At 40.0% G+C, this 25,405-nt stretch overlaps 4 protein-coding genes, 1 long non-coding RNA gene and 1 other non-coding gene across 9 annotated transcripts; 4 read left to right on the top strand and 2 right to left on the bottom strand.

The window, feature by feature from the left end:
- Positions 1-112: 112 nt before the first annotated feature.
- Positions 113-2,188, top strand: LOC114852542 (uncharacterized). The gene is made up of 4 exons (XR_003785398.3): positions 113-273; positions 1,239-1,396; positions 1,641-1,720; positions 1,989-2,188. It is a non-coding gene; the product is annotated as an uncharacterized LOC114852542 (long non-coding RNA).
- Positions 1,759-1,889, top strand: LOC114852838 (small nucleolar RNA SNORA31). Its single transcript, XR_003785459.1, has one exon. It is a non-coding gene; the product is annotated as a small nucleolar RNA SNORA31 (small nucleolar RNA).
- Positions 2,189-2,250: 62 nt separating the features above from the next.
- gtf2f2a (general transcription factor IIF, polypeptide 2a) lies at positions 2,251-7,041 on the bottom strand. 2 transcript variants are annotated; one of them, XM_029145032.3, is made up of 9 exons: positions 6,885-7,041; positions 6,381-6,454; positions 6,147-6,171; positions 5,890-6,028; positions 4,770-4,829; positions 3,638-3,719; positions 3,436-3,535; positions 3,043-3,186; positions 2,251-2,835 (listed from the first exon to the last, which is right to left on the bottom strand). In XM_029145032.3, the coding sequence occupies exons 1-9, from the start codon at positions 6,948-6,950 to the stop codon at positions 2,713-2,715; spliced, it is 813 nt and encodes a 270-aa protein (XP_029000865.1). In that variant the 5' UTR covers positions 6,951-7,041; the 3' UTR covers positions 2,251-2,712. The 2 variants fall into 2 exon arrangements, with proteins under 2 accessions (XP_029000865.1, XP_029000866.1); XM_029145033.3 differs by lacking the exon at positions 4,770-4,829.
- Positions 7,042-7,354: 313 nt separating this feature from the next.
- gpalpp1 (GPALPP motifs containing 1) lies at positions 7,355-9,842 on the bottom strand. Its single transcript, XM_029145338.3, has 7 exons — positions 9,627-9,842; positions 9,387-9,513; positions 9,181-9,270; positions 8,792-9,053; positions 8,466-8,630; positions 8,253-8,354; positions 7,355-8,157 (listed from the first exon to the last, which is right to left on the bottom strand). The coding sequence occupies exons 1-7, from the start codon at positions 9,709-9,711 to the stop codon at positions 7,939-7,941; spliced, it is 1,050 nt and encodes a 349-aa protein (XP_029001171.1). The 5' UTR covers positions 9,712-9,842; the 3' UTR covers positions 7,355-7,938.
- Positions 9,843-10,207: 365 nt separating this feature from the next.
- On the top strand, positions 10,208-19,552 carry ercc3 (excision repair cross-complementation group 3). 3 transcript variants are annotated; one of them, XR_008694187.1, is made up of 16 exons: positions 10,208-10,394; positions 10,963-11,162; positions 11,273-11,509; positions 11,624-11,673; positions 11,773-11,908; positions 12,258-12,428; positions 12,510-12,714; positions 12,895-13,209; positions 13,363-13,547; positions 14,253-14,455; positions 14,541-14,637; positions 14,881-14,998; positions 15,117-15,235; positions 15,834-15,983; positions 16,076-16,408; positions 18,673-19,552. XR_008694187.1 is itself a non-coding variant. In XM_029144917.3 (15 exons), the coding sequence occupies exons 1-15, from the start codon at positions 10,367-10,369 to the stop codon at positions 16,211-16,213; spliced, it is 2,352 nt and encodes a 783-aa protein (XP_029000750.1). In that variant the 5' UTR covers positions 10,208-10,366; the 3' UTR covers positions 16,214-18,671. The 3 variants fall into 3 exon arrangements, 1 of the variants encoding a protein (XP_029000750.1); XR_008694186.1 differs by having other exon boundaries at positions 17,825-19,180; XM_029144917.3 differs by lacking the exon at positions 18,673-19,552 and having other exon boundaries at positions 16,076-18,671.
- Positions 19,553-20,067: 515 nt separating this feature from the next.
- Positions 20,068-25,400, top strand: LOC114852263 (cytochrome P450 27C1). The gene is made up of 9 exons (XM_029144570.3): positions 20,068-20,560; positions 21,134-21,324; positions 21,536-21,735; positions 21,820-22,029; positions 22,337-22,500; positions 23,914-24,080; positions 24,170-24,248; positions 24,370-24,573; positions 24,749-25,400. Exons 1-9 carry the CDS (start codon positions 20,288-20,290, stop codon positions 24,863-24,865), a joined length of 1,605 nt encoding a protein of 534 aa, XP_029000403.1. The 5' UTR covers positions 20,068-20,287; the 3' UTR covers positions 24,866-25,400.
- Positions 25,401-25,405: the final 5 nt, after the last annotated feature.

The following is a 25,405-nucleotide window of genomic DNA, read 5'->3' as shown; positions in this document are numbered from 1 at the left end:
TGCAATCTTTAAACTAGAGAAACGTATTTAAAGAATTGGAGTTTATACAGATACCATGCGAATTGTGTATGTAGACATGTATTTTGCAGTGAACTTCCGCCGCCGTCCTGAAGGCGGCGATCACGAGCCGAAGCCCATTTAACCTGAAATCTGAAGTGAGCCAGTCCTTTTATCAACTGCACGGCTCAGATGTAGAAGTCACGGAGGGTTGTTGTTAGTATACGCCTTAAAACTGCTTCAGCGGTTCAGTCGTAGATAGAAGCATGACTTATTGTAAGTATTTCATGTCAGTTAAGAGAAATAAATCGCGTCTGATAAGTTGATTATCGTGTACAAGTCTCCACGTGCGACACGTGTTAACTGGGCAGTGGCGTTTTAGTTCCTGTCTAGATCAGATTAATTTCACTAACTGGGTGAAAATGGTTGTTTTAAAGTTAGACATGTCTAAATAGCAATTATGCATATTGACGTAGTTCTGAAGGAGGAACGCTCTCATGGTGGTTAGCAAAGTGTAGCATAGCACACATGCTAATACATGCTAATGCTATATCGTTAACAGGGATTGTAGCTAACTAATCTTTCTGTCCACAACAAATTTCGGTGGGACTTTAGTTTATATGTTGTCGTGATGCTTTAAAAGCTGTAAGAAAATGTTATTTGTGATCTCTCCCATGCTAGAGTTTGCTTGTAATCTTTTAGATTAGCCATGTTAGCCTAGAGCTACAGTTTGTGTAGTGTTTCCAGTGCTCGCAAACGTCCTATCCAAAATGTTTTGTTAGGATCTTAAATATGAAATTAAAATAATCAAACAAGGAAATTATTGTATTTGTGGCAATATAGTGCAAGGGCACGTGACTTTTATTTATTTAATAAACCGGAGTTTACATCGAGCACTTGAGTAACTTAACGACTTGAAAATTTGTTTCTTAACGTACTGTTCGCGATTAACTAGACATGGCTGAAAAAGTGGGACCTAGTGTGCACGAGTTAATTTATTAGACTCTAAGTTTTCAAATATTGAGTAAACTGAATATTGTTGCATTTACGACTTTAGTAGATTAAATGAGTGTGTGTGAAATGTAGTTCATTTTTTTTGTAGAGCTGTCATTAACTTAAGTAATTAATGCCTGGTTTATTTTAGTAATCTTTATGCCATCGCTTGCATTAGCAATACTGAGAAGACGTTACGCTTTAAAGCATACTGGATTGACTGATTTGGTATCTTCCCCCCCTTACAGATTATGTGCCAAATGGTGTACACCTGTATGTGCCAGATGGTGGATAATGTCTGTCTGACCTTCAGGAGCAATCCTGAAGATGGCACAACAACGGATCCAGCTATGTAATTACAGGAGAATCGTCCTTTAACACCCTGCATCAAGTCATTGGTGAAAATGTGTGTAAATTGTATATGCTTTGGTGTTTTTAGGCATTTAATTTTCACGTGGTGCATCTTTGACAGCCTGGGCTCTCTGATGTGAGAGATCCTGGGTTTACAAAATTCAGATGCAATATTAAATGTCCCTGCGCTTTCTTCTCGCCCTTTTCCATGGCGTCTCAGATTGAAGATGGGAGGATAAATCATAATCATGAAATGCTATAATAACTTTAGACTTAATGTAGTGCTTTTGTGTTTCCAGTGCCATGGCTTAAGCTTCAGAGATTGATTGTAGCAGCTGTAACAAACTGAAGAGTTGTGGTCTGAACACATACATTGCAGGTGAGCACATGGCGTCCTGATTTGAGTGTCACTTAATTTTGCATCCACTGATAGACCTGAAGCAGGCTCCAATGGCTTCTGGGTTTGCATAGAGATGCTAAACAACGTTTCCTTGCGCTTTCTGACTGCTAAATCTGTAGCAGCACAGATTGAATATAGGAGTACATGTGTTCAAGGGTGACTTTTTTTTTAATAGAATGCATCTAATATTGGTCTGTCAAAATACTGTGGTTGTTTGCCTTTTAAAGCATTTGCTGTGTATGTGCAGGTGCAACTACTTGCTGGATGGAGTATTAAATCCCCCCTCCCTTCTGGAAATAAGCTGCATACACCAGTGAGAGATTCACTAATGTTGGACAAGATATTAATGTCTTTGCAATATTCTTATGGATTACTGAAGTGCTATGCTTATGTATTCTGACATGATCTTGTCCTTTTTTAAAGAAATAAAAATATTCTATTTCTAAAGCTTTGTTTTGCATATAAATATGAAGCATAATGTTGAGCATGTTACATTGTGCTTGCAAAGATTGAAAGGACTGAGAAACCTTTATTGACAATATAAAGTTTAAAAACAGTGAATTTCAGCTACTTGGGAACATTAAGCAATTTTAGGAATATAGTAAAAGTGTTTGCCAGTCATAATTTAACACAATGCTAAGTCTACTGAATGTTAAGTGGTGCAAACCAATTGTGGTTTGCAACCTCAACCCCTTCTAAAACCAATTCAATGCTAAGAATTAGAATTCAAAAATGCATATTCATGAAATGCTTAATGTTTCTGTATCAAACACACAAAGAGGCGTTACCTTGATGCGCTGAAAAGGCCAAGTGTAAAACCTCAAGCCACCTCCCCATTTTCTTCCAGTAAAACAATTTCACCTAACCTCATGTAATACTTGACCACAGCAGTCATGCTTTGAGACCTAACATATGGAGTAAACTCCAAGGATCCCCATCTCATGAACAGGTGTTGAAAGGGATGAATCAAACTACTTGTCAGTTTTTTCCTCGCCTTGGTAATGTCTATACTCTGGTTTGAGCTCCCAGGTATTCTTGTGTGTCCCCTTCACATTGTAGTTGCCGATATCATGCAAGATGTCCTTCAAGTAACTCTGGGAATGAAAAAATAAACGAGAAAATGTGAACACACTTTCTTGTATGTAATACAGAATATAGTAACCAATTCACAATATGTAAGGTTCATATTTAAGCCCTAGGATACAGGATTAAGAAAGAATCAAAACTTCTACAGTTGACTTCCTAGAGACTATGACATTCTTGGCAATGAACTAACTGCCTCATGTTGCCTCCAGTCTTACCACAGGCTGTTTGGTGATATCCACCAGGTCTTTGATGTTGTAGTACTGGTGTTTTTCAAAAGCTGAAAACAACATGTCCAACACCTGCTGTTTGTCAGCTCGCGCTCTTTTGCCTTCTTCCTTCTTTTTCCGCTCATACTCAAGCTGCAGCAAAAAGCAAACAAAACGAGAGGTCATCATATGCTGGTGCGATTCCTACTGATAACTGAGCATACTTACAACTTTACATTTAACGATTTCCAACCCTATAAATTATATATAATTTTTTTTTTACATAAATGTGAAAAGACTAAAGATGTGCTTGAGCTAGTGTGCATTACTTGTGTTAGGCTAATCAAACAAGCTTTTTTTTTCTTCTTATAAACCGTCCTTGTTTACGCAAAGTTTTCTTACATTGTTTGCATGGTTGGCAACAGGTTTATAGTTGCTGGTGACTGCTTTATCTAACTGTTGTGACAACCTGGCTGGTTTGGAGGACTCTTCAATTTGTAACCTGTAAGACAATAAAATAGTTAATCATGTGCTTATAATTACAAATGAATTACCCAGGTTCTTAATATGCAAGACAAACTAGTTTGCACCCTTTTATACCTACTTCTTCAGTCTCATGTAGCTTTCACTAACAGCGGGTCTGCACTCTGCTCTCTGCACTACCACTCCCTCCAAGGCAATTTTATCTGAAAAAAAAGAAGACGCTTAATTATACACAGCAAGAAAAGATTCATGTTCGTGCGCTCCTAATGCATTTTCAGTGCACATTGACATAAGTGTTGGGGGAGTGGTTGCTTGTATGTTAGAAGAGATGAAAGTACACGCAGTACTATTGAATAATGTAGATTTGTGTTTTGTGTTTTATACACAGCAGTGTATAAAGTGTTTGCTTCATGAATCTGGATTAGTCCTCACCTTGTTCCTAGAGTGGAAAGACAGATATAAAACAACCAAGAGTCAGTTTCTTAAATTTCAGAACAGATCCTAAGCCTGATAATAACCAACTTTAGTTATTTTATTATTGTTAAATTACACTAAGTCTGATTTCTTCAAGCACCATGTGAAGTGCTTTATATAATGGTGTGTGTTTACATAGGCAATGAGCAAGCAAATCAACCATATAGAAGTCAGTTACAGCTGTGGTCGTCCAGGGGAAGGTAAGCAGGCGTCTGCAGAACAAGATGACTTGTCTCGTATAAATGTTGGAACCGTCACCAATTAAAAATAAATAACATAATGTGAAATATGTGGTACACATATTTACATGATACACGTAGGTAAAACGAAACAAAGAAAAAAACAGTAGGGTTAAATGAAACAGCCCAATTCTATAACAACTCAGCAACATGCATCTGAATCTCAAGCCTTAGCTGATTACATGTAGTTATGAAGGGAGTTTGCGTATCTCCACATACACACCAGAAAGTCAGTATATTGATCACATTTACCAACACAAAGACTGTCAACACAACCATCACCAGGAGCAAGAAACTGCAAAAACTCCATCTCAACACAGCCCCGCCACCTTTTATCATCTAGTCAACATCGTGAAAATTAAGCAGATGTTCAGCGTAAAGAAATCTGATACAAGCTAAAATCGGGTGCTACGTGAGGCCATGCTACTAGGTTTCTACTGCAATGCTACAAACAGCATAAAAAATTAATAAACGAATGACAAACTTATGTCTGATTTCCAGTGATGCAGTGGTCACTCACTGGCAACACGGCGGACTCACCTGGTCCGGCCCCTGCCCCCGAACCTGAGCTGGTGCCATCAGATCTCTCTTCTGACTGGCCTACAGGGAGGGAGGGAGGGATGGTAAACATGAAAATATAGGGGATGGAAGACGGGTGGAAGAGGGGATCGAACACCCAGGGTTTAGTTGCACAGAAAACGTTTAATCACACAAAGCTTTTCAGTGGTTAAACTGGTACCTACACACGAGGCCAAGCAATATATGCCCTTAAAATAAGCCAGCAGAGCATCCATCCCTTCACAAATGCACAACCAACCACAAAAAGAGCTGCAAAGAACGAAAAGAACTCAAAGATTTTACACAGAAACAATCTATTGTCTGAAGCCTTATTTTGTAAATCAGTTTTACATACTTTGTTAACTGTTTCCACACGGCAGCCCTATTACACACATACATACACTCAGATCTACAAGACATTGTCACACAGTAAGCACAGTAACACAAGAGTACCAGCTCCCAGAGCAACAAAGCACCTACATTACATTCAAGTGAGTGGACAAGCACAGTCAAAGAAAACCCATGCATTCAACTGCATATTCAGCGGTCATTGCTATTTGTGTTCATCTACTCATCTATGTTAAATGCATTACTGTGACTGATGAGCACCCAATCTTCTCAGGCAGTAAAAATGTATTAGGTCACACCACTAACAAATATCTGACAGATGATCAAATACAGAAACATACAGACATACAGAGCGGTGTGAATGACAAACGTCAACCAGAAGACATTTCCTCCATTTTCCAGAGCGTTAACTTAGATCCACTATGGGCAACACGTTTTTTTTATAGAGTTTAGTTCAGTTTTCGTTTTTACAAAAGAAGTGAAGCATCTATACTTTCTGAAGCCATTGTGTGCTTTCTGTTGGGCCTATGGGCAACCTAACACTTGGAAAATGTGTGAATTTACAAAACATAGACACAAGCAGGGTGGAAAAGGAGAGAACTGTGCAAGCTTTATAAATCAATATAAAGAGCAGTGCCACCACCCAATAGCTGGATTTGTGAACTTTTAGGTGCGCCATCTTGCAGTAGATGCGTTCAAAGCAGACACCAAGCATCCCTCTGCCTGGGTCAAAAGCGAAAAACCTAAAACTCACCTGATGAAGTTTCAGTGAAGACTGCCAACATCTGACCTCCCACTGACTGCATGGTGAACGGGTGTTCACGAGGTGCAGATACAGTCTTGTCTTCTATTCCCTCAATCACAGTCAGCTCTTCATTTAATGTGAAAGACACCTGTAGATAGTTGTGTCATTCACAAGAACATTTTGTTAATTTTGTCTTGTTATATATTAAAAACATTACTGTCGACACAGCCTTAATTATCATTATACTTCTTTTAACCAATGCCTACCTCTGGTTTTCCTTGTGTTCCTTTCCTGGTAGATTTAGAAATAACAACATTCAATTTGTTACTACAAATAACAAGATAAACAAAATACTTCTTGCAGAACTATTTAGATCACCGAAATACCATACCCTGCTTCAGAAAAGACATACAGTATGCATCTATACTAACTATACAACTTAACACAAATATAGAGATACATCAATAAGTGGAAGTTGCCATTAATTAATGTTAACATACTTGCAGATTCGGATCTTCCCAACTTCTCCTCTGCCGGTTGCTTTTGCCCATTGCTGAGAAAGGTACTTGGGCACCTGCATGCACATGCAGAAATGTGGAGCGCTATAGTTTATTAAAACTGCTTCAAAAAGATATTGTGATGAATATCACACGAGCCCTGTGATACACAGGTACGTACAAAAACAGGAGAAAGGAGTTACTTCCACAGTAAGCTGTTACTGATAGTTGGCTAATGCTAGTCTTCCTTCAGCTGACTCGTTAAATAAAACAATGTTATGATGGATGTGACGGTTTTGAATAGGGTAAATGTTTTACAAATATTACTTTGGTATGGTTAATATTAGCTTTAGTCATATTTAGTTTAGCTTGACTATCTTAAGTACAGTAGTCCATTTAGCTGGCTCCACAGCAGGAGCTAAGCTACGTCCTTGCTAGTCTAATTTGTTTGACCATCTTGACCATCTATTCCACAAACTAGAGTTAATTAGAGTGCTATGTACAGACCTTTACAAGCCACACACCCGTATTCAGCTTGGCACCAGTTAAATCTACATCTGCTTTCTCTGTCATGTTTAAAATTTAGCTCCCAGTAGCTTATTGATAAAACCGGAATACGCGTGTGTTAAAGAAAGTACGGCGACTCTGAAGGGCCAAAATATATTCAGGGAAAATAAAACGTACGGCTTTCAAACGCACGTTAAGTATGCAGGGCTGGCGAGGTATTTTGTGTTCAAGCTTGCATAAGCAATATATTTTAAATTAATTGAAATATAAAACAGCTGCAAACAGGGAATTATACAGTAACAATTACCGTTTGTTTTTGTTATACTTTTATTGAGAGCTAAAGATACTACTCAACAAAGCGAGACTCAGCAGTAACTAAAAGTACCGCTTTACGTTGTTTATTTTGTTTATTAAACAACGTGTTTTTGTTTATTTAAGAACGTTTCTTACCTCATGTACCACAACAAAAAATCAAGTAACAGTTTATTGAAAAATTGGGACAAACAAACAAAAAAAACTATACTGAATATATGCAGTGTTAATACAATACCCAACTTATTGGTAAAAAAGGCTTCCTACATATATTTAGAAAACAATCAGACATTTAAACGAGGTATCATATCATTGATTGGCCAAAGAACAGGGAAATTTTACAACTTTTATATTTTATATGAACATCAAACAGAGAATATTCCCAGGTTTGTATGAATGCAGGATTTCTTTTGCCTTTGTATCATTAGTTCTAATTCTGGAAAAAAAAATGCTCCACAGGCATCTAATTTAATATAGCTTGAATCACAATGATTCGTCTACAAGCAAGTAAATTATAAAGAGAAAAATACACAAAAAAGAAAAAAATACACACCTTGCCTATATCTTCCTTGTAGCTGACACAGATTCCTCCACAAAAAATCCTTTTAATCTCCAAGTGTTTAACACAAGTATCTGTAAATACGCAGTTCATACTTTACAAACTCTGTAAAAGCAGCCTTGATTTTATTATTACAGACGGGTGCCTTAGAATAAGTTTTCATTTTTACATCCTGAGAATTTGTTACAGGAACATTTTGTCCTTGCTATGGGAAAAGCGGGTGTTCAGTTCCTGAGATTTCTTCAGCAGCCTCTGTTTCTGTGCATCGTCAAAGCGGTTCACCTGCAGATCTGCGTCCCGGTCGAATGGTCTCCTCTCTGCTGGTTTTTCAGTCGTCTCCTTTGCTTTCTCCTTTATCTTCTTTGTGTGCAAACTCATTAGAGACTCAGCACGTTTAGATTCCTGGTAACAATGAGTGCAGAGAAATATTGGTCAAATTTACTTTACAACTGAAAAAGCACTCCTGTAGTTCAACATGACAAGGTACCCCATCTTACATTATACTTAGACACTTTCTCTGCCATCTCCAAGTCCTTTTGGGAGAGCTGTGGGACACTGTCTTTCTCCTCCTCACTTTTTCTTTTTCCCTCAAGGCGTTCCTATCAGTCAAGAATAAATACATAAAATATGGGGAGATAATACAGAATATAGGCTAAGCTTAGTCTGTTATTAGTGACCCATAATAAAGAAAGGTTATCTTCATTAATTACCCTGGCCTTGCGCTCTCTGTCTGCTGGAGTATCTGTCCAAATGGAGCGATCTTTGTTCTCTGGGCCAGACCTTTTTTTGAAAGTTCGAGCCCCCAAACCAATGTGCTGCAGTTCTGGTGGGAGCTCCGTCATCCACGTTTCTCTGGTCACCACCTCTGGCATTTTCTTGTCACAAAGTACACAGAAGCAAGCAGAGGAAAAAAATGGCAGAAATATTTATCCACAACATTGTCACTGTTTTTTGGTTGACAATCACACATTATTTACTTTTGCATGATTAATCTATAAAATCCACAGTGCAGATAAGGAAAAAACATTGCACTTACTTCTCCTGTTAGCTTTTCTTTCATTCTCTTTGCTCTGCGCTCAAAGTCCAGAGCCACAGAGTCTTCAACAGGTCCCTTAGCCGGCAAAGGTCCAATCACATACTCATCCTCTCCCTCGCTGCTTGAGGGCTCAGCCTGATAGCCCGGAGGTAGCGCAGGCCCTGGGATACCTTCTCCATCTTCACCGTCACTGTTGTCATCATCGTTACTGTATGCTGCTTTGCGAAAACCAGGGGGAAGGGCTGGACCCAGCACAGGCGGCCTAATGAAAAAACTTTAAACTTATAGCTTCCATAGTTTGTCATTTATTCACACTTATAAAATAATAACAAAAAAACAAAATAATTATAGAATAATACAATTAACTACAATACACATTGCTTGGTCACCTTTCTGGGGAACTTTGTTGTTTTTTGAATCCTGGTGGAAGAGCTGGTCCAAAGAAACCATCATCTCCATCACCATCATCTTGTATTTCCCTGTAGAGAAAGGAAAAGACAGGTTCTACTTTTTTGTTTGTGAGCACAGTCTCTTATAACTAATTTATTGAACACGAATAACATTTTCTTTGACCTTTATTAACTTATAAACCTACTCTGGGTGCCTGTTTCCAGCTGTCTGTCTTATCTTAGCTCTTTTGACCGCCACCTCCTCCTCACTCTCGTCCGAAGAGCTCGACCGTTCTGCCCTTTTATAACCGGGAGGCAAAGCGGGTCCAGCGACTAAAAGATAAAAACAAAAAAAAAAAACACAATTAGGGATAAACGTCACCTGACTCAACTATGTGATGCTGGACAATCTTTAGATTTTCTTATTTTATTTTTGTTGTACTTACATCCTTTTTCATCATCAGACTCTTTATCGTGTTCCTTCCTCAACACCGACGGCAAGACAGGTCCGATTATTTTATCAGAAGACATATTTGACACCTATGATTCACTTAATTAGGCACTTAATTACATGAAATTGTTTTGAAGACAGAAAACTGCTCCATTACCCAGAAAAACATCGGCACAAAGTTGACCTTCCACACAGGAAGTAAACACTGAGGCTTTTTGGTTTTTGTCAAGTTGTTAAAGACGCCTTTACGAATCAGGAAATACATGTGAGGTGTTCATTTAAAACATCCGCTACTGATAGTGTTGAAGTGGTAAATAAATTAAACAATAAAATAAAACATAAACAATATCTGTTTTTGATTCTCATTTTAAATGTTATACTACAACTCTATTTTTAAGTGTTGTAACTAATGTGATCATTTGTGTAATCTTGTATTGGTAATGTGTCAATATATAACAAATATTGTATCGCAGTTTTATAAAAGCTATCTAAATGCATTATAATATTTAAAAAATCTTTAAAGAATTTTATAATGCCATACAGGAAAACTTTATTTTGAAGGCTACGGCCGGATGTTTTCTTGGGTGTTTTTTGTGTGAACCCAGTAGAGTGTCGCATTGACTTTTACTCTACGAACCAAAGAGTATTTTTTGCTATATTATTTCATGAGGTCACAAGACAGGTTGTGAAGATATACACGTTTTAGATGAAGTTACCTGTTTAAATATTTCTGAAATGGGTAAAAAGGATAAAGGCGATCGGGGTGAGTTACTCTGATGCTATGCTATAAGTCGATAGTGTTGCCTAGCTAGCTGTTAGCTTTTATTATTTTAGTGACCAACTGTAAGATGACAAAACCAACATCAGGAGCAGCAATACGAATCAAACATAATAAAACACACATTTTTTGTACTGTGTTTCATGAAATAGTCACATTTTAATTGTAATCGAAAACTTGTCTGGCTCAGTTGTGAGTATTTTTCGACACTTTGGAACCTAGCTATTAGAGCTATACTTGAGTGGCAGGAAATAGGACAAGTTATGGTTACTAATTTTAACTCAATAGATTGTGCGAATATAAAACAAGGTCACTGTTGTTTTAAATACTAACACACAAGGTAAAGCAAAATAGGCTGTAGCCTTGAAAGCACCCCCATAAGCTACACATTAAAGAGAAACTGTCTAATCGTATATACACTAATCTTTGGGGTTTAAAAGATTTCAGCCAGCAAGACCGTGTTACAATAATCAAACTAGAAAACCTATTATAGCTTATGTCAGTCAGGTGTTTATTTAACCCCTGTCTAAGAGGTTTGAACTGTAACCTACAGAGAAAAAGTCCAAAAAGCGTTTCTTTGAGGAAGAAGAAGATGAGGAAGAAGTGGTGGGCAGCGAATCTCAGGAAGCAGTACCCGCTGCAGCCGGGAAGCAAGTGGATGAATCCAGTACCAAACTGGATGAGTATGGAGCCAAAGACTACCGTGTTCAGATGCAGTTAAAGAACGATCACTCGTCACGGCCTCTCTGGGTGGTAAGGCATGCTGGATGCATTTTTTCATGATACAATGCAAGAGAAAGTGTTATGTTTGTCTTTTGTCTTCCATTACATTGACATGTTTTGTCTTGGCTTTTCTCCTCAAGGCCCCAGATGGACACATCTTTCTTGAAGCCTTCTCACCAGTGTATAAGTATGCCCAGGACTTCTTGGTGGCAATTGCAGAACCGGTGTGCAGACCCAACCATGTCCATGAGTACAAACTGACAGCCTATTCTCTGTATGCGGCTGTCAGTGTAGGGCTGCAAACCTCGGATATTGTGGAGTACCTGCAAAAACTGAGCAAAACATCTGTACCTGATGGAATTGTGCAGTTCATTAAGGTCTGAATCAGAATGTAGTAATGGGCGAAGTTATGGGAAAACTCTTTCTTTCAATATTCAGTGCAAAAATGAACAATTTTAATCATTACACTTAATCACATTGTTCCCCTTTAGCTATGCACAGTGAGCTATGGCAAGGTTAAACTGGTGCTCAAGCACAATAGGTAAGGTCACTTCAACAACCCACCCACACCTTCTAGATTTACATCTTTAGTCATCCACACTGTCAGCCTTCTTAATGTATTTTGTTCATCTACTTTCAGGTATTTTGTTGAGAGTGCCTTCCCTGATGTGATTCAGCACCTCCTACAGGATAATGTGATTCGTGAATGTCGCCTTCGTACTGCAGATGGAGCAGACACTGAACTTATTACTGAAGTCATTCACAGCAAGTCAGCGGTATACTATTAAAGAATTTTTTACTTTACTTTTTTACTCTCCAATGTAATCCAACTCCTGATTACTTAATGATTACTAGTGGATTGTACTCAGAATGACACCCACATGCAACATGCTGTATTTGAGGACGAATTATGCAGTTTCAGTTTGGTGGCAACACTGAAATAATTTAAGTAGTTTGGTGGTAGGTAGTAAAATGAGATAATGCACATATTATAGCAGTATGGGTCAAATGAGTCAAATTTGGGAACTCAGAATTTTTAGGCTAAAAGCTTTAAAAATACTAAAACAACAAAATTTTGTCCTGGATATGTAAATATTGCAAATTCTCTAACTGTTTTCTTTACAGATATCCAAATCAGTTCAGGACAAGGGTGGTGCTTCCACCTCACAGCAGCCAAGTGATGGTCAAACATCATCCCAACCGGTCCCTGAGGACATTTTCAGCTACTATGAGCAGATGGATAAGGAAGAGGAGGAGGAGGAGGAGACTCAGACGGTGTCATTTGAGATTCGCCAGGTAGAAATCAGAATCAAAAAGATCAAAAACAACTTAAAATGCCTTACTCAGAAACGTGTTCTTTTTCCTGTTTTTTTGCAGGAAATGATTGAAGAACTGCAGAAGCGTTGTATTCAGTTGGAGTACCCCCTCCTGGCAGAGTATGATTTTCGCAATGATACAGTTAACCCAGACATCAACATCGACCTGAAGCCCACTGCTGTGCTGCGACCCTATCAGGAAAAGAGTCTGCGCAAGATGTTTGGAAATGGACGTGCTCGCTCAGGGGTCATTGTGCTGCCCTGTGGTAAGACAGCTAGTTTATTAGATTCAAAGTGTGAAACATGAGTGGCAACAGAAAAAAATAATAGTCCTTATTAATCTTAGATATAAAATGTAAAGAAAATACTTGCAAAACCTATGAACTTAGGTGCAAAACAAAATTTTACTGGTATTTTACATCACTTTTATCTACTTTTCATTTCAGGGGCAGGAAAATCTCTGGTGGGTGTAACGGCTGCATGCACAGTACGTAAACGCTGCCTGGTGTTGGGCAACTCCTCTGTGTCTGTGGAGCAGTGGAAGGCCCAGTTTAAGATGTGGTCCACCATTGATGACTCCCAGATCTGCCGCTTCACCTCTGATGCCAAGGACAAGCCCATCGGCTGTTCAGTGGCCATCAGCACCTATTCTATGCTGGGTCACACCACCAAGCGCTCCTGGGAGGCCGAGAGGGTCATGGAGTGGATGCGGAGCCAGGAGTGGGGACTTATTATCCTAGATGAGGTCCATACTATTCCTGGTGAGCTATTGCAGTGCAATCCTTTTTAAGATAGTTTAATATCACCTACATTGTGAGTGTTGCTGTAACAGATGATGAGGTTGTCTTCAGATTGAATGGTAACAAAACTGACACTTGACACTTAACAACCCTATACTTATATATCCTATATAGCCAGGATGTTTCGTCGTGTTCTGACCATTGTTCAGGCTCATTGCAAGCTCGGGCTTACTGCCACTCTGGTCAGGGAAGATGACAAGATTGTCGATCTCAACTTCCTAATTGGACCAAAGTTGTATGAGGCCAACTGGATGGAATTGCAGAACAATGGCTACATTGCCAAAGTCCAGTGTGCAGAGGTGAGTTTGGACTGAAAAATAAGGTAAACTTGTGTATTAAATCTACGTCTAAAATAGTAAAAAAGAAGTACTTGGGCATTTTGAGATTCCTACTTAAAGGAAGCTTCTGCTTATATAACAGGTGTTATGCGTTTAAAATCAATCAGTTCGACTTTAGACAGGTCATCCTGTTGAGATAATTCAGCACTGTGGCTTCTACCTCCATATAGTAATAAAATAATAATCAAAAGATTATAATTAGATGTTGTGACCAGATAACGTGGTGCATCAAAAGCCGTTCCTACATATAAACTCTGGACATTGTCACATCAGTGAGTTCAGTCACACACGAGATTGCCCGAATCAGACGTATATTTAACTGGGGACAAACGCTCAATTTCAGTAAGAGAGAGCGGCTTCTGTGTTAAGCTTGCACGAGGCATGAAATGACAGCGTGGAGATCACATAGCGATCATTGTACTAGGCCTTGCAGGATAAAGTCTGGCTTATCTCCGAGTCGTATGACTCAGCCATTTGCTTTCGCACGTGCAGCTCACCCTGGTAATGTTGAAACTTGCTCAGGGTTCCAGTGTATGTCTGAAAGCGGCAAAATCGTGCCATTCAGATTTTTTGTCAGTTTCAAGGCTTCTGTGTGAAGACGTGCAAGAAGTTTCTTGATTTCCACATTAAATCTGACTCAACCATGTATTCATGTTTATGCTTCAGGTGTGGTGCCCCATGTCTCCAGAGTTTTACAGAGAATATGTGGCCATTAAGACAAAGAAGCGCATCCTGCTTTATACGATGAACCCCAATAAGTTTCGCGCTTGCCAGTTTCTCATTCGGTTCCACGAGAGGCGCAATGACAAGATCATTGTGTTCGCTGACAATGTGTTTGCCTTGAAGGAATATGCTATTCGTCTCAACAAGTAAGTTATTCACAGGAAGAAAAACCTAATTGTTTTTGTAAAGTGCTCTTTTACATGTCATTCCTTCTCTGTTTGACATCTTTAGGCCTTACATCTATGGACCAACCTCTCAAGGAGAACGTATGCAGATTTTACAAAACTTCAAACACAACCCCAAGATCAACACCATTTTCATCTCCAAGGTAAACCTGATCTGTTCTGAATCCAATATAGACATAGATAATTCTATGTATACAGCATTAGTATTTCTTAAATGAGGTTATTTACAGTCATCTTGAATAGCAGTAATCAAAAATCTACATATAGTATGTATAGAAATGAAGTAACGAAGAATAAAACAATGTTGCAATGTTGTTTTTATTATTGAACTAAATTGGGAGTTTGCCTTTGTTTGTGTGCACATGTGCCACATCTCTGCCAAATAGGTTGGAGACACTTCGTTTGACTTGCCAGAAGCAAACGTCTTAATCCAGATCTCTTCTCATGGTGGATCACGTCGGCAAGAGGCCCAGAGGCTTGGCAGAGTCCTACGAGCCAAGAAAGGTCCTGCTGAAACAAAACAGAACAGCATTATGAATTGTTTGAGATTTATGCTCATATAGATTCCATGCAACACATATCTCATTTCAAACATTTCTCTTTCTCCCTTTTACTTTTTTAGGAATGGTAGCAGAAGAGTACAATGCGTATTTCTATTCCTTGGTATCTCAGGACACCCAGGAGATGGCTTACTCCACTAAGAGACAGAGGTTCCTGGTAGACCAGGGATACAGCTTTAAGGTCTGTTCAGCGGTGCAACAGCTGAACACACGGTCACTGTTTTAAGTACTAAAACCATATTGTGTAACTTTTTGGAAACATTTTGTGAAGTTTGAAATCTGTACAAATGTAACTTGTCAGCTAGTGTGACAAACATTATAGCATATTTTCCACAAAACAGTCTTGGGTTGCTCAAGGAGTATTCGTCCACCTGCACTGTGACTTAGTGATCTACTGAGATAATCCGTTTTCTGGATGCTCTTTAAGACGTCTGCAGACGATTCGCCTGTATTTGGCAAGCAGACATTTGGCCTAGTTTGCATGTTGTCTACTCCTGATTGCTTGATACAGATACACCAGCTTTGTAAAGGATGTGCATGGACAGTTGTTGTAATTGTTTTGTCCTCATGGAGTTCCTCATATGACTTAAATCTGATATTGTACTTTAAATTACAGGTGATGGTCTATGGTTAAATTACAGATTGACTGCACTCTTTCAAATCCATTGTTTTAATGATCATGCCGATTGCCTCATCGTTTAAATACATGTAACCAACTTTGTAATGAAGAGCAACAACAACTCGTCTCTTATCAATGCTCTGATGTTTTTCTAAAACAGGTGATCACCAAGTTGGCAGGTATGGAGGAAGAGGACTTGATGTTTTCCAACAGAGAAGAGCAACAGCTGTTGCTACAGAAGGTACTGGCTGCTTCAGACCTTGATGCTGAGGAAGAAGTGGTTGCAGGGGAGCTGGGCACACGACCACAGGTGAGGACTTCACCCAAACGTATACCATGCTGTGGAAGTTGTGCTCTTACATATTGTAATATTCTCTCCTGCATTTTCTGCTTTCTCATCAGTTCTCAAGGCGAACAGGCACCATGAGCTCCATGTCGGGAGCAGATGACACTGTCTACATGGAATACCAAAGTCGAAGTAGTAAAGCTCTACTATCAAGCAAGAGTGTTCATCCACTGTTCAAGCGCTTCAGGAAGTGATTTGGGCCCTGACTCCTATGGACTTAGTCAGCAGGGTGCAATCACTTCAGCAGCAGGTTCAGATGAACAGAACAATAACTGGAGACAGCCTGAAAGTCATCTGAAGCTGAACTTTCCACTAGCTCCCCAGACACTGGTGATAATGACTGAACTGATCTGAAATGCAGCAAATGAAGATGACAGGGCTCACCTCTGGTAAATTTGACATTATCATTTCCACCTTCTTCAGCCTCCTACGTTGACAGTATTTTTCAATGAAATGCACTGTAATGTTCACTGTGCCAACTACTGCTATTGGCTATTGGCACTTATTTCAATTAAAACTTTCCAGTGAGCAGTTTGAGTTGTTTGTTCAGTAGTGTAGCCAGTAAATCAGGACCTACTCAGAAAGTAGTGGCAAATTACAGAACAGAATCCTACCTAAGCCCTTTCCTGTGAAACTACAGCAGTATTCAATTTAGCAAGCAGTAGGCAACATAGAAGAGGAAGCACTACTTTTACATTTCATCGCTTCAGCGGGACCGTGCTCCGGGCGCGTGGCCACCTGGGGCACCATGACCTGCTTTTGGTTTCCTCTGGTCATTCCAACAAGTCACATGAAACGTGTCACGTTGTTGGTGCCAATAACTGCCCACTGGAAACACATGAAATGGGGGATATGGGGAGATTCAGGATGTGCCAGTAATTCCTTAAAATTCCAGTTAATCCCACATGCTGCAGCTCAAGCCCTGACCCGTAATTACAGGATCATATTTATCCTATGTAAGCTTCTCTTGTTTGGCTCCTAATAAAATCTAGACTAGAATTTAAAATCCCTCGTCTTGGATACAAAGCACCCAATGATCAGTGACCTCATAGTCCCATATTAACACTTGCCTACAGTGCAGGTCAACTCGTGCTTGTGTGGATCTGCTTTTGTAGTACAAACACATGCATTTGGCTTGAATGCTAACTAAATAACCCATAGGTGTGAATATGGTGGCGAATGAGTGTTTTTCTGTAGGGATTTTGACATTTTTCTTTGACGGATTGGTGACCTGTCCCCCTAAACACTACCTCGTGCAGAAAGTGCAGTGCTTATTGCACAGAAGTTGAAAAATGACCCTGTGAGTCTTTCTAGGAACAGTATAGGATTATAGTCAGTAAAACTGAGATGGACTGCATGGGTAAATTGTGACTGAAAAACAAATGATGATGTAGAGATGTAGCAAAGTTCAAACAAACAGCCTAACACTAAACTCTTGCTTTGTCTGTTTCTTCCACTTTGTCTGCACAGTCATCATCTAAATAGTGATAGTGGATGCTGATTCCCCTGCTTCCACACACAGTGAGAAGACATCCAGTTTTGTTAACTGGTGGTTCTAATTTGCCCAAGGTTGTGGTTGTCTGTCATAGGCCTTGTAATGGACTGGTGACCTGTCCAAGGGTGTTCCCTACCTTTTGCCCCACGTTAGATGTTATTTGTTCCAGCACCCCATGGCCTTTATAAATGGGTTTAATCTGAACTAAAGTTTCCTATTCAACGACTGGTGAAATGTATTATATAAAAGTACTGCCTGTTTAGTGCAGCACTGCTAGAAACTGAAATGACCCTGGGTCTCTGCTCTCTAGGAACACAAGAGGATTATACACAATCATACTTCAGCTGAGATGGACTAGATGGATCAACTGCACTTTTGAAGATTATGACACTAAAGAAATAAAAAATCCTATTAGTATAGATGAAACAAAGTCCAAACCACAAAACGAGCTGAAGGCCTCAACGTGGGTCTCGTTTTACTCTCACCTGCCAGTTGTTACCTTCCTGTCTGCTCTGCAGTATCTTGGTTCAACTAGTGGACGTTTCCTTTCATTTTGCCACTGATTTGGCCTTGTAGTGTGCAGAGCAGTGTGCTGGCAGAGCTGTAGCAGCCTGGAGAAAGGTCTCTAGGTGTGTGAGATGCAGCCACGTTGCAGAGATGATTGTTTGTGCAGCGTGAGCCGGATTTCTGCTTTCATTAAGCATTTCAAGGAAAACGGATTTAGGCGCCATAAGATTTGAGCACGTAGGATTTTGTTTTAGGGGGTCATTTCGTGACGTTAAAACACATTTCATGATAACCAGTCAAAGGCGATTCAGGAGCTTCTTGATTCTGGTGGAAACCAAATGTCCAACAAAAACTTTATTCTTTACTACAAATTGAAATTAGGCCAGTGTTGCTTATTCGACTGGGCTGGATACATCAAAAATATGACCACATATTTAAGTTTACATGTGAACATGACTAAGTAAAGTATTTACCTATGTTAATTTAATAAGATAACATATACATAAACAGTTTGACTTGTATAGGCCTCAAGATGAACATGTGAAAGAAAGCCATTTAACCAAACTCCAACAATAATCCTGAACCTTTGCTTTTTTCTGCAATGTACAAAGATAGTCCCATAAATAATAAAATGTTTTTCTTTATTTTCAGTCCTCTGTCCTCTTGCGCTCAGTTGGCTGATTGGTGAAGAAAATTCCTTTGCTGAGAAACTCTTGAGCAGCTTTTTGCTGTTTGTTTCCATTATCTATCTGCAGTCTGAAGCAATGTTCTTTTGATTAATTAGTGTAGCATCAAAATGTATTTACATTCATAAAACCACCCTTTGAGTAAAGACTTTGGCTTCAGAAGCTACAGGTTTGTGAAGAGGCTGTTCTTGACCTACTGGGAGCATCTGATCTGATTTAATTTACAACAAGTCTTCAATTATTTATGAGCCCCCAAAACTGCTCTAAGACATTTTAAATATAGGTATAAAATGTTTTTAAATGTTAATACAAATTTACAGTGCGCTTTAGTATTTGCCTGTTCAGATGATACAATTGCCTTTAAATAAACCATTTTACAAGATATACATTAATATTTACAGCAATATTTATCTGCACGTGTGTTCTTGATTTTTTTTTCTCCCAAAATAAATTTTAAAAATGGATGCCTTCTACTTGCCTTTTCAACTGACTCAATAGTATTACATCACTTTAATGCAATTATTTTATATTTGATTAAAGTAGTATTAAAAAAAACTGTGTGGTATAAAACAACTTTTGTGTTTGAACTTGGCAGGGTCCATGTAACGTGCGCAGTGTGGGAAATGCCACTATGCCCAACCAGGCCCTCACCAGGGTCATGTCCGGATCCGTCTAATCCCTGTTTTATGTCCTTAGGTGGCCAAAGGTTTATTGGCTTTGAAAAAAGCCTGAAGTAATGAGGTGGACTTGAATTCACGTGTAAGTGAGATAAGGACTAGAGGTAAATGAGGATGCAGCTAAGTGGATGTCTCACAAAATAAATACAGTAGCATCTAAAGAAATAACACACGTCTGGTTTAGCTTCTTGCAGTAATTTCTAATAATAGTAAGGCGATCATTAAGGTGCTGATGTAAAAAGAGTCCAGACCTTTTTTCCTAAACTACCAATTAAGAGTCTTTTTTTAATCAGGAGAAATCAAATGTTACTCACATACAGACCCGTGTCCACGCGGTCTGAACCCTAAACCTTTAAATCTGCTCCACATTAACCCACCCGTGCACGTCAGACGTGCTGCGCCGTGGAGACAGTCGGCGCTTTCATGGCCACGACTGAAAGGGATTTGTTTTATAACGTGCAAACGTGAAATTTGGCTTCGCGCGCCCTTAATCACATCAGTGTTCATTGAGAGCGTGTGCGTGTGCCAGAGTCGCGCCATGTGGGCGCACACTCCGCGCAGGCTGATTGGCTCTGAGATGTTCCTAACCGCGCTCTGGCACGTTGTTACGCTCCCTTCCCACTAACCGATAAAGCCCTATCTGCCTCCGCGTGGAAACGCCCACACCCGAATATAGATATTATTCCTCCCTTTATTTACGTCAACACCCAATCGCGTCCGCGGCAGCGAAAGGGCACCCTTTAAAAGCTTGTTTAGCCTGGTCGCGCCTCACTGGTTTCGATTTAAAGACGACCGCAACAATTAACACACATTTGGAAACTTTGCAATAAACAGAATAGAAAAACATTTAAATTAGTTCTCGCATATAACCTTTTTGGGAAGAGGAAGGAGGGTGTTGCAGACATGGCGGTCCTATATAACTTCACCTCTGCGTGCATGAAGAACTTTGGTGGCAGCTCCTTCAACAGGCAGCTTTTCTGCGTGTTTCGCACCTTTCACAAATCAGCAGCCAGCGGCGACGTCCTCGGGATTTCGGAGGAAAGAGCAATAACGCCCCCAGATGTTGCGGAGGAAACCAGGGTGAAGTCTCTGAGGGAGATGCCGGGACCCAGCACTCTGGCCAACCTGATAGAGTTTTTCTGGAGGGATGGATTCAGCAGAATTCATGAAATACAGGTGATGGAGACTAATTGTGCACTTTGTCTCATTATTTGACTGATGTATGCTTTTCCAAAATTTGAAATTGTACCAAGAATTTTTAAATGAAAATATATTGAGAAGCGTTTCTGTCTTATTTGTGGGTAAATGATTCAGCCTAAGTCGTATTTAGACCTTTTTTTACTGAGGGGAACGTCAGGAGCGCTTTAGCCAACTGATGTGACAGAACGTAGGTTTTACTTGATGCTGACTAAGATCAGCTCATCTCGTTAAAAAATAAATGCGTGCTTCTTTTCCTGGGCAGATCCTTCTAGATAAAGACAATCAATTCATTAATTAATTGGGTTAATTATTTAATTATGATCATTAGTTTGTCACGTGTTCAAAATTAAAAGCTTTTCAGACACGTTGTATAAGAAATAAATAGAGCCAGAAACGTATAGTTAGTATTTGGTAAAGTTCTTTTTTTCAAATCATTTTTAATCTTTTACAATTTAGAGCCTTTATTGAATTAATAATAAACTTTCATAACAGACGCTGATGTCTCACTAGTAAATAAGTTTTTGGTTTATGTTCTGTGTTGTTTTACAGCTGGAGCACAGTAAGAAGTATGGAAAAATATTCAAGTCTCGCTTTGGGCCCCAGTTGGTGGTGTCAATCGCGGATCGTGATCTGCTGGCTCAGGTACTGAGGACTGAGAGCATAGCACCTCAGAGAGGTAACATGGATTCCTGGAAAGAGTACAGAGATTTGAGAGGCCGATCTACTGGACTCATTTCAGCGTAAGTTCCCTTTAACCTTTGACTCTGAACTTCGTTCAATAAATGTCTTTAGTGTTAAAAGGATAATCACTTGATCTCCTTATGTCTAGAAGCGCACACAACCACACTTATTTGGGCCAGGTTGCCAGCTGAAGTGAAAGCTGCCTCAGTAGTCAGCGTTGTGTTACTATGACAGAAGAACCAAAATGTGCTCTGTTATGCTATTGACCAGTGAGGGAGAAGACTGGCTGAGGATGAGGAGCGTGCTTCGTCAGCTCATCATGCGTCCCCGTGACGTAGCGGCCTTCTCTGACGATGTCAACGAAGTCGTGGACGACCTGGTGAAGCGAATCTGTGTTCTGCGCACGCAGCAGTCTGACGGAGCGACTGTCCTCAATGTTAACGACCTCTTCTTCAAATATGCTATGGAAGGTTGGTGGCGTCCTACAAATGACGAGCGGCATGATGATTAATACACAACATTTGTTTAACACCCCCTTGCCTTCGTCTACACAGCGGTGGCAGCCATTTTATACGAGTGTCGACTCGGCTGTTTGGAAAGCGAGGTTCCCCAGGAAACCCAAGACTACATCGCTGCGCTGCACCTCATGTTCAGCTCTTTCAAGACAACCATGTACGCCGGGGCCATCCCCAAGTGGCTGCGCTCCATCATCCCCAAGCCCTGGGAGGAATTCTGTGACTCCTGGGACGGCCTCTTCAAATTCAGTAAGTAGTTTACAGTGTGTAATCTGTGACCTCGGCGGCACATTAACACTTGGTGAACTTGTGTAATCTGTTCGCATCGTGCCATTAACATAAAAAAATCAGGCATTTAAAAAGTCACCAAACATCATGGTAAACAGGTTTATTGTTAATGGTACATGTCCATCACTTTGGATAAACAGCCTGGCAGTAGAAGAGGAGGTGTTAAATGTAGAAATGTGAACCCCAGCAGCATCTGATTGTTAGACCACAGGCTCCTTTTACTGCTCTTTCATTCTGTATTAATTCCACTGTCTCCGTCTGATCCCAGGTCTCGTTCATGTGGATAAGAGGTTTGCTGAGATTAAGGCCCAGCTTGAGCAGGGAGAGGAGGTGAGGGGGGGTTTGCTCACACACCTGCTGGTCACCAAGCAGATGACTCTGGAGGAAATCTACGCCAATGCGACAGAGATGCTGCTGGCTGGAGTTGACACGGTGGGTCCATATGTCAGCGCTTGGATGTGTGCACAGAGGCCCGGTGTGTGTTACGGGAGGTGAATGTGTGTCTGAGTCAGTATTGGGTTTCAGAGCCTGTGCAAATGTGCCAACTTCACATCAGAGCAGTGAATCGGGGATTGTTCACCATCTCAATGACTGTGGATTTAATCACACACAACTTTAGGGAATTGTTAGGTTTGAAATATCCAGTCTGTGTGTGTTTGTCTGTGGGTTTCCGTAAGTGGTTAATAGCATAACACAATTAATTTCCACACCTACATACAGTACATGTGAAGTTGTGACCTGATCCATCACTTGTGATTTCTTTATTGGAACAAAATGTGCTCATTAACAACAAACATAAAACTAAACAAATCAGATAATGAAAATTTTAATGAAAATCATTACCATTATGAGTTAGGTTCATTTCTTTCATGCTTGTCAGACTTGTGCAGTTGCTGCCTAATTTATTTGGGCCACTGTGGTTCTAATGAAATCAATGGCCGTAGAGCCCCCAGGCTTTAATGGGTTTGTGTTTTAGTCCAACTTGTTGCCGCGGTCACGTCCCAGTAGGGGTGAGCCATTACCTGACCTCATGGTGTGTATGGCCCCATTCAGAATGAACAATAGCTGTCAAGACACAGTAGTTCCAGTCAGAGTCATAGCACAGACTTGGCAGAGGTAGAATGACAACAGCGTAAGGACGCATGAGGGGGAAACTGGCCAGCGTGATGGGAAATGAGACTAAAGTGCAGCTCGTTTGTCTCGGACCTGCGACTGATTAAATGCCAGGTTAGTAAGACGAGGAAGACGAAGTGGGAGGGAAATTTTGGGAAAAGGACAGAGGACAAGAGAAGCAGAAGATGAAATGTCTGTCTAAAGGAAGAGGAATGTTTAAGCGTGGATTAGTTATTCCCGTGAGACACGTTGACCTGAGACTGAACTCTACTGTGAAGGAAACTCTCTGTGTAAATGGCACTATGTGATTGAGCATACAGTGAAGATTAAGAACAAAACCCATTGTTTTGATTCACTAATTATCTGTGTTTAATCTTAGAAAGTAAAGACTTCTTTTAGTGCTATGTTAGTACTATGAATAGCAACTGTGCAGGTAAACCAGGACACTGAGCTCAGTGTAGGACTAGTGGGAGTGTTCGGGTCCAGACAAAGGGACTGTAATGCTTTTAAGTGTACTCGCTATACTTTTAATCACATTAGTGGAATAAGAATAGATGAGAAGGGTGAGTTAAGTTTAAAGGCCAGTGAATGTCTGCTCAGCATGTAAATTTAGCCCCTTTACACCTCCTTGTAGTTGTTAGCATAAAGACACATGAGGATTAGTAAAGTGATACACCTCCATTAAGAAAAGCACAGACTGCATTCTTAACCCCCCCCTTTCTTCCTGTCCAGACGTCCTTCACCCTCTCGTGGGCCACCTACCTGTTGGCGCTGCACCCCCATGTACAGGAGCAAATCTTCACAGAAATCATGACGACTCTGGGACCCGGAAGAGTTGTCACAGCTAATGATGTCCAGCATCTACCACTCATCAGAGCGCTGGTCAAGGAGACGCTGAGGTGCTAATTGCGTTTTTTTTAATACTTTCCCTGCTTCTGTTGTCTGTGCTCATATAACGGTCTGTTTTTGTACACTCATCTGGGAGCAGGTTTTTCCCAGTTCTCCCAGCCAATGGACGCATCACCCAGGATGACTTGGTACTGGGTGGATACTTCATTCCCAAAGGGGTAAGACACAATGCATGCAGGCAAAAAGAAAACTGACTGATTTCACCTAATGGTTTGACTGACTCCCACAGACTGTTTTGATTTACACAACTGACATTTTTTTGCTTTCTCACCTGGTTAGACTCAGTTGGCAATGTGTCACTACTCCACATCGCTGGATGACGAAAACTTTCCAGAGGCCCTTGACTTCAGACTGGATCGCTGGGTCCGAAAAGACACCACAGATCATGTTGACAACTTTGGCTCCATTCCCTTTGGCTACGGCATCAGGAGCTGTATTGGCAGGAGGATCGCGGAGTTGGAGATGCACCTATCTCTGACAAGGGTAGGACTTACTGCCAAACGTACAGTTCTTAACTCTGTCAATGAAACATCCATGCATTGTGTGAATTACAGTTATCAATGTGCTACTCTTATTTGAGTAATGGATAAATGTCTAGATAAACGTGCTAAACTTTCTTTTACAGCACTCTCTGATCTTTTTGTTTTTGCACTTTCAGCTCATTCAGAAATTCCACATTGGTTTGTCTCCGGTCACTGATGACGTAAAGGCCAAAACCCACGGCCTGCTTTGTCCTGGAGCCCCGATCAACCTGCAGTTCATAGACAGAGAATAGTAGAATTTTTATGTATTTGTTATATGTTTATATGTTTTTAAAGTGCTGATTGGTTATTAAGTTGGAAAAAAGAACTACAATCTGTGTCATGTACTGCGATGTGTGCATACAGTGACGTGCATTAATGTTTTAATATATGCACACACTGTCAGTGTCTAAACAGCATTAACTGAATGTCAGGAGTAATGATAAATTTAATGATTGTAATGACCTATTTTCAGAAGTGTTAAACCACCTTTTTTATTGCTTCAACAAACATTATTGCCTATATAATTATGGAAAACCTTTAAGTTGTTTTGGTTAAAAGTAATGCTTTTAGTAGTGAGTGCAAACATTTGCTAATCTTTGTCAAACACATACAATATCAGATTTTTTTAACACGGTTTAGAATATTGTTTTTTTTTGTCTATGCTGTTGGTGCAAATGAAAGTATTTTAGCATTGCATTTTTATCTTGTACTCTAGAAAACAATTTTAAAGACATTTTTTATGTTTCCTTAAAGTGTGCAACAAAATAAATAGCTAGTGAATTTTGACTGCT

This window comes from Betta splendens, chromosome 3, assembly GCF_900634795.4.
Source record: "Betta splendens chromosome 3, fBetSpl5.4, whole genome shotgun sequence".
Lineage (NCBI taxonomy): Eukaryota > Metazoa > Chordata > Actinopteri > Anabantiformes > Osphronemidae > Betta > Betta splendens.
Note: the sequence above shows the minus strand (reverse complement) of the source record. Positions and strands in the feature narration are given on the sequence as shown.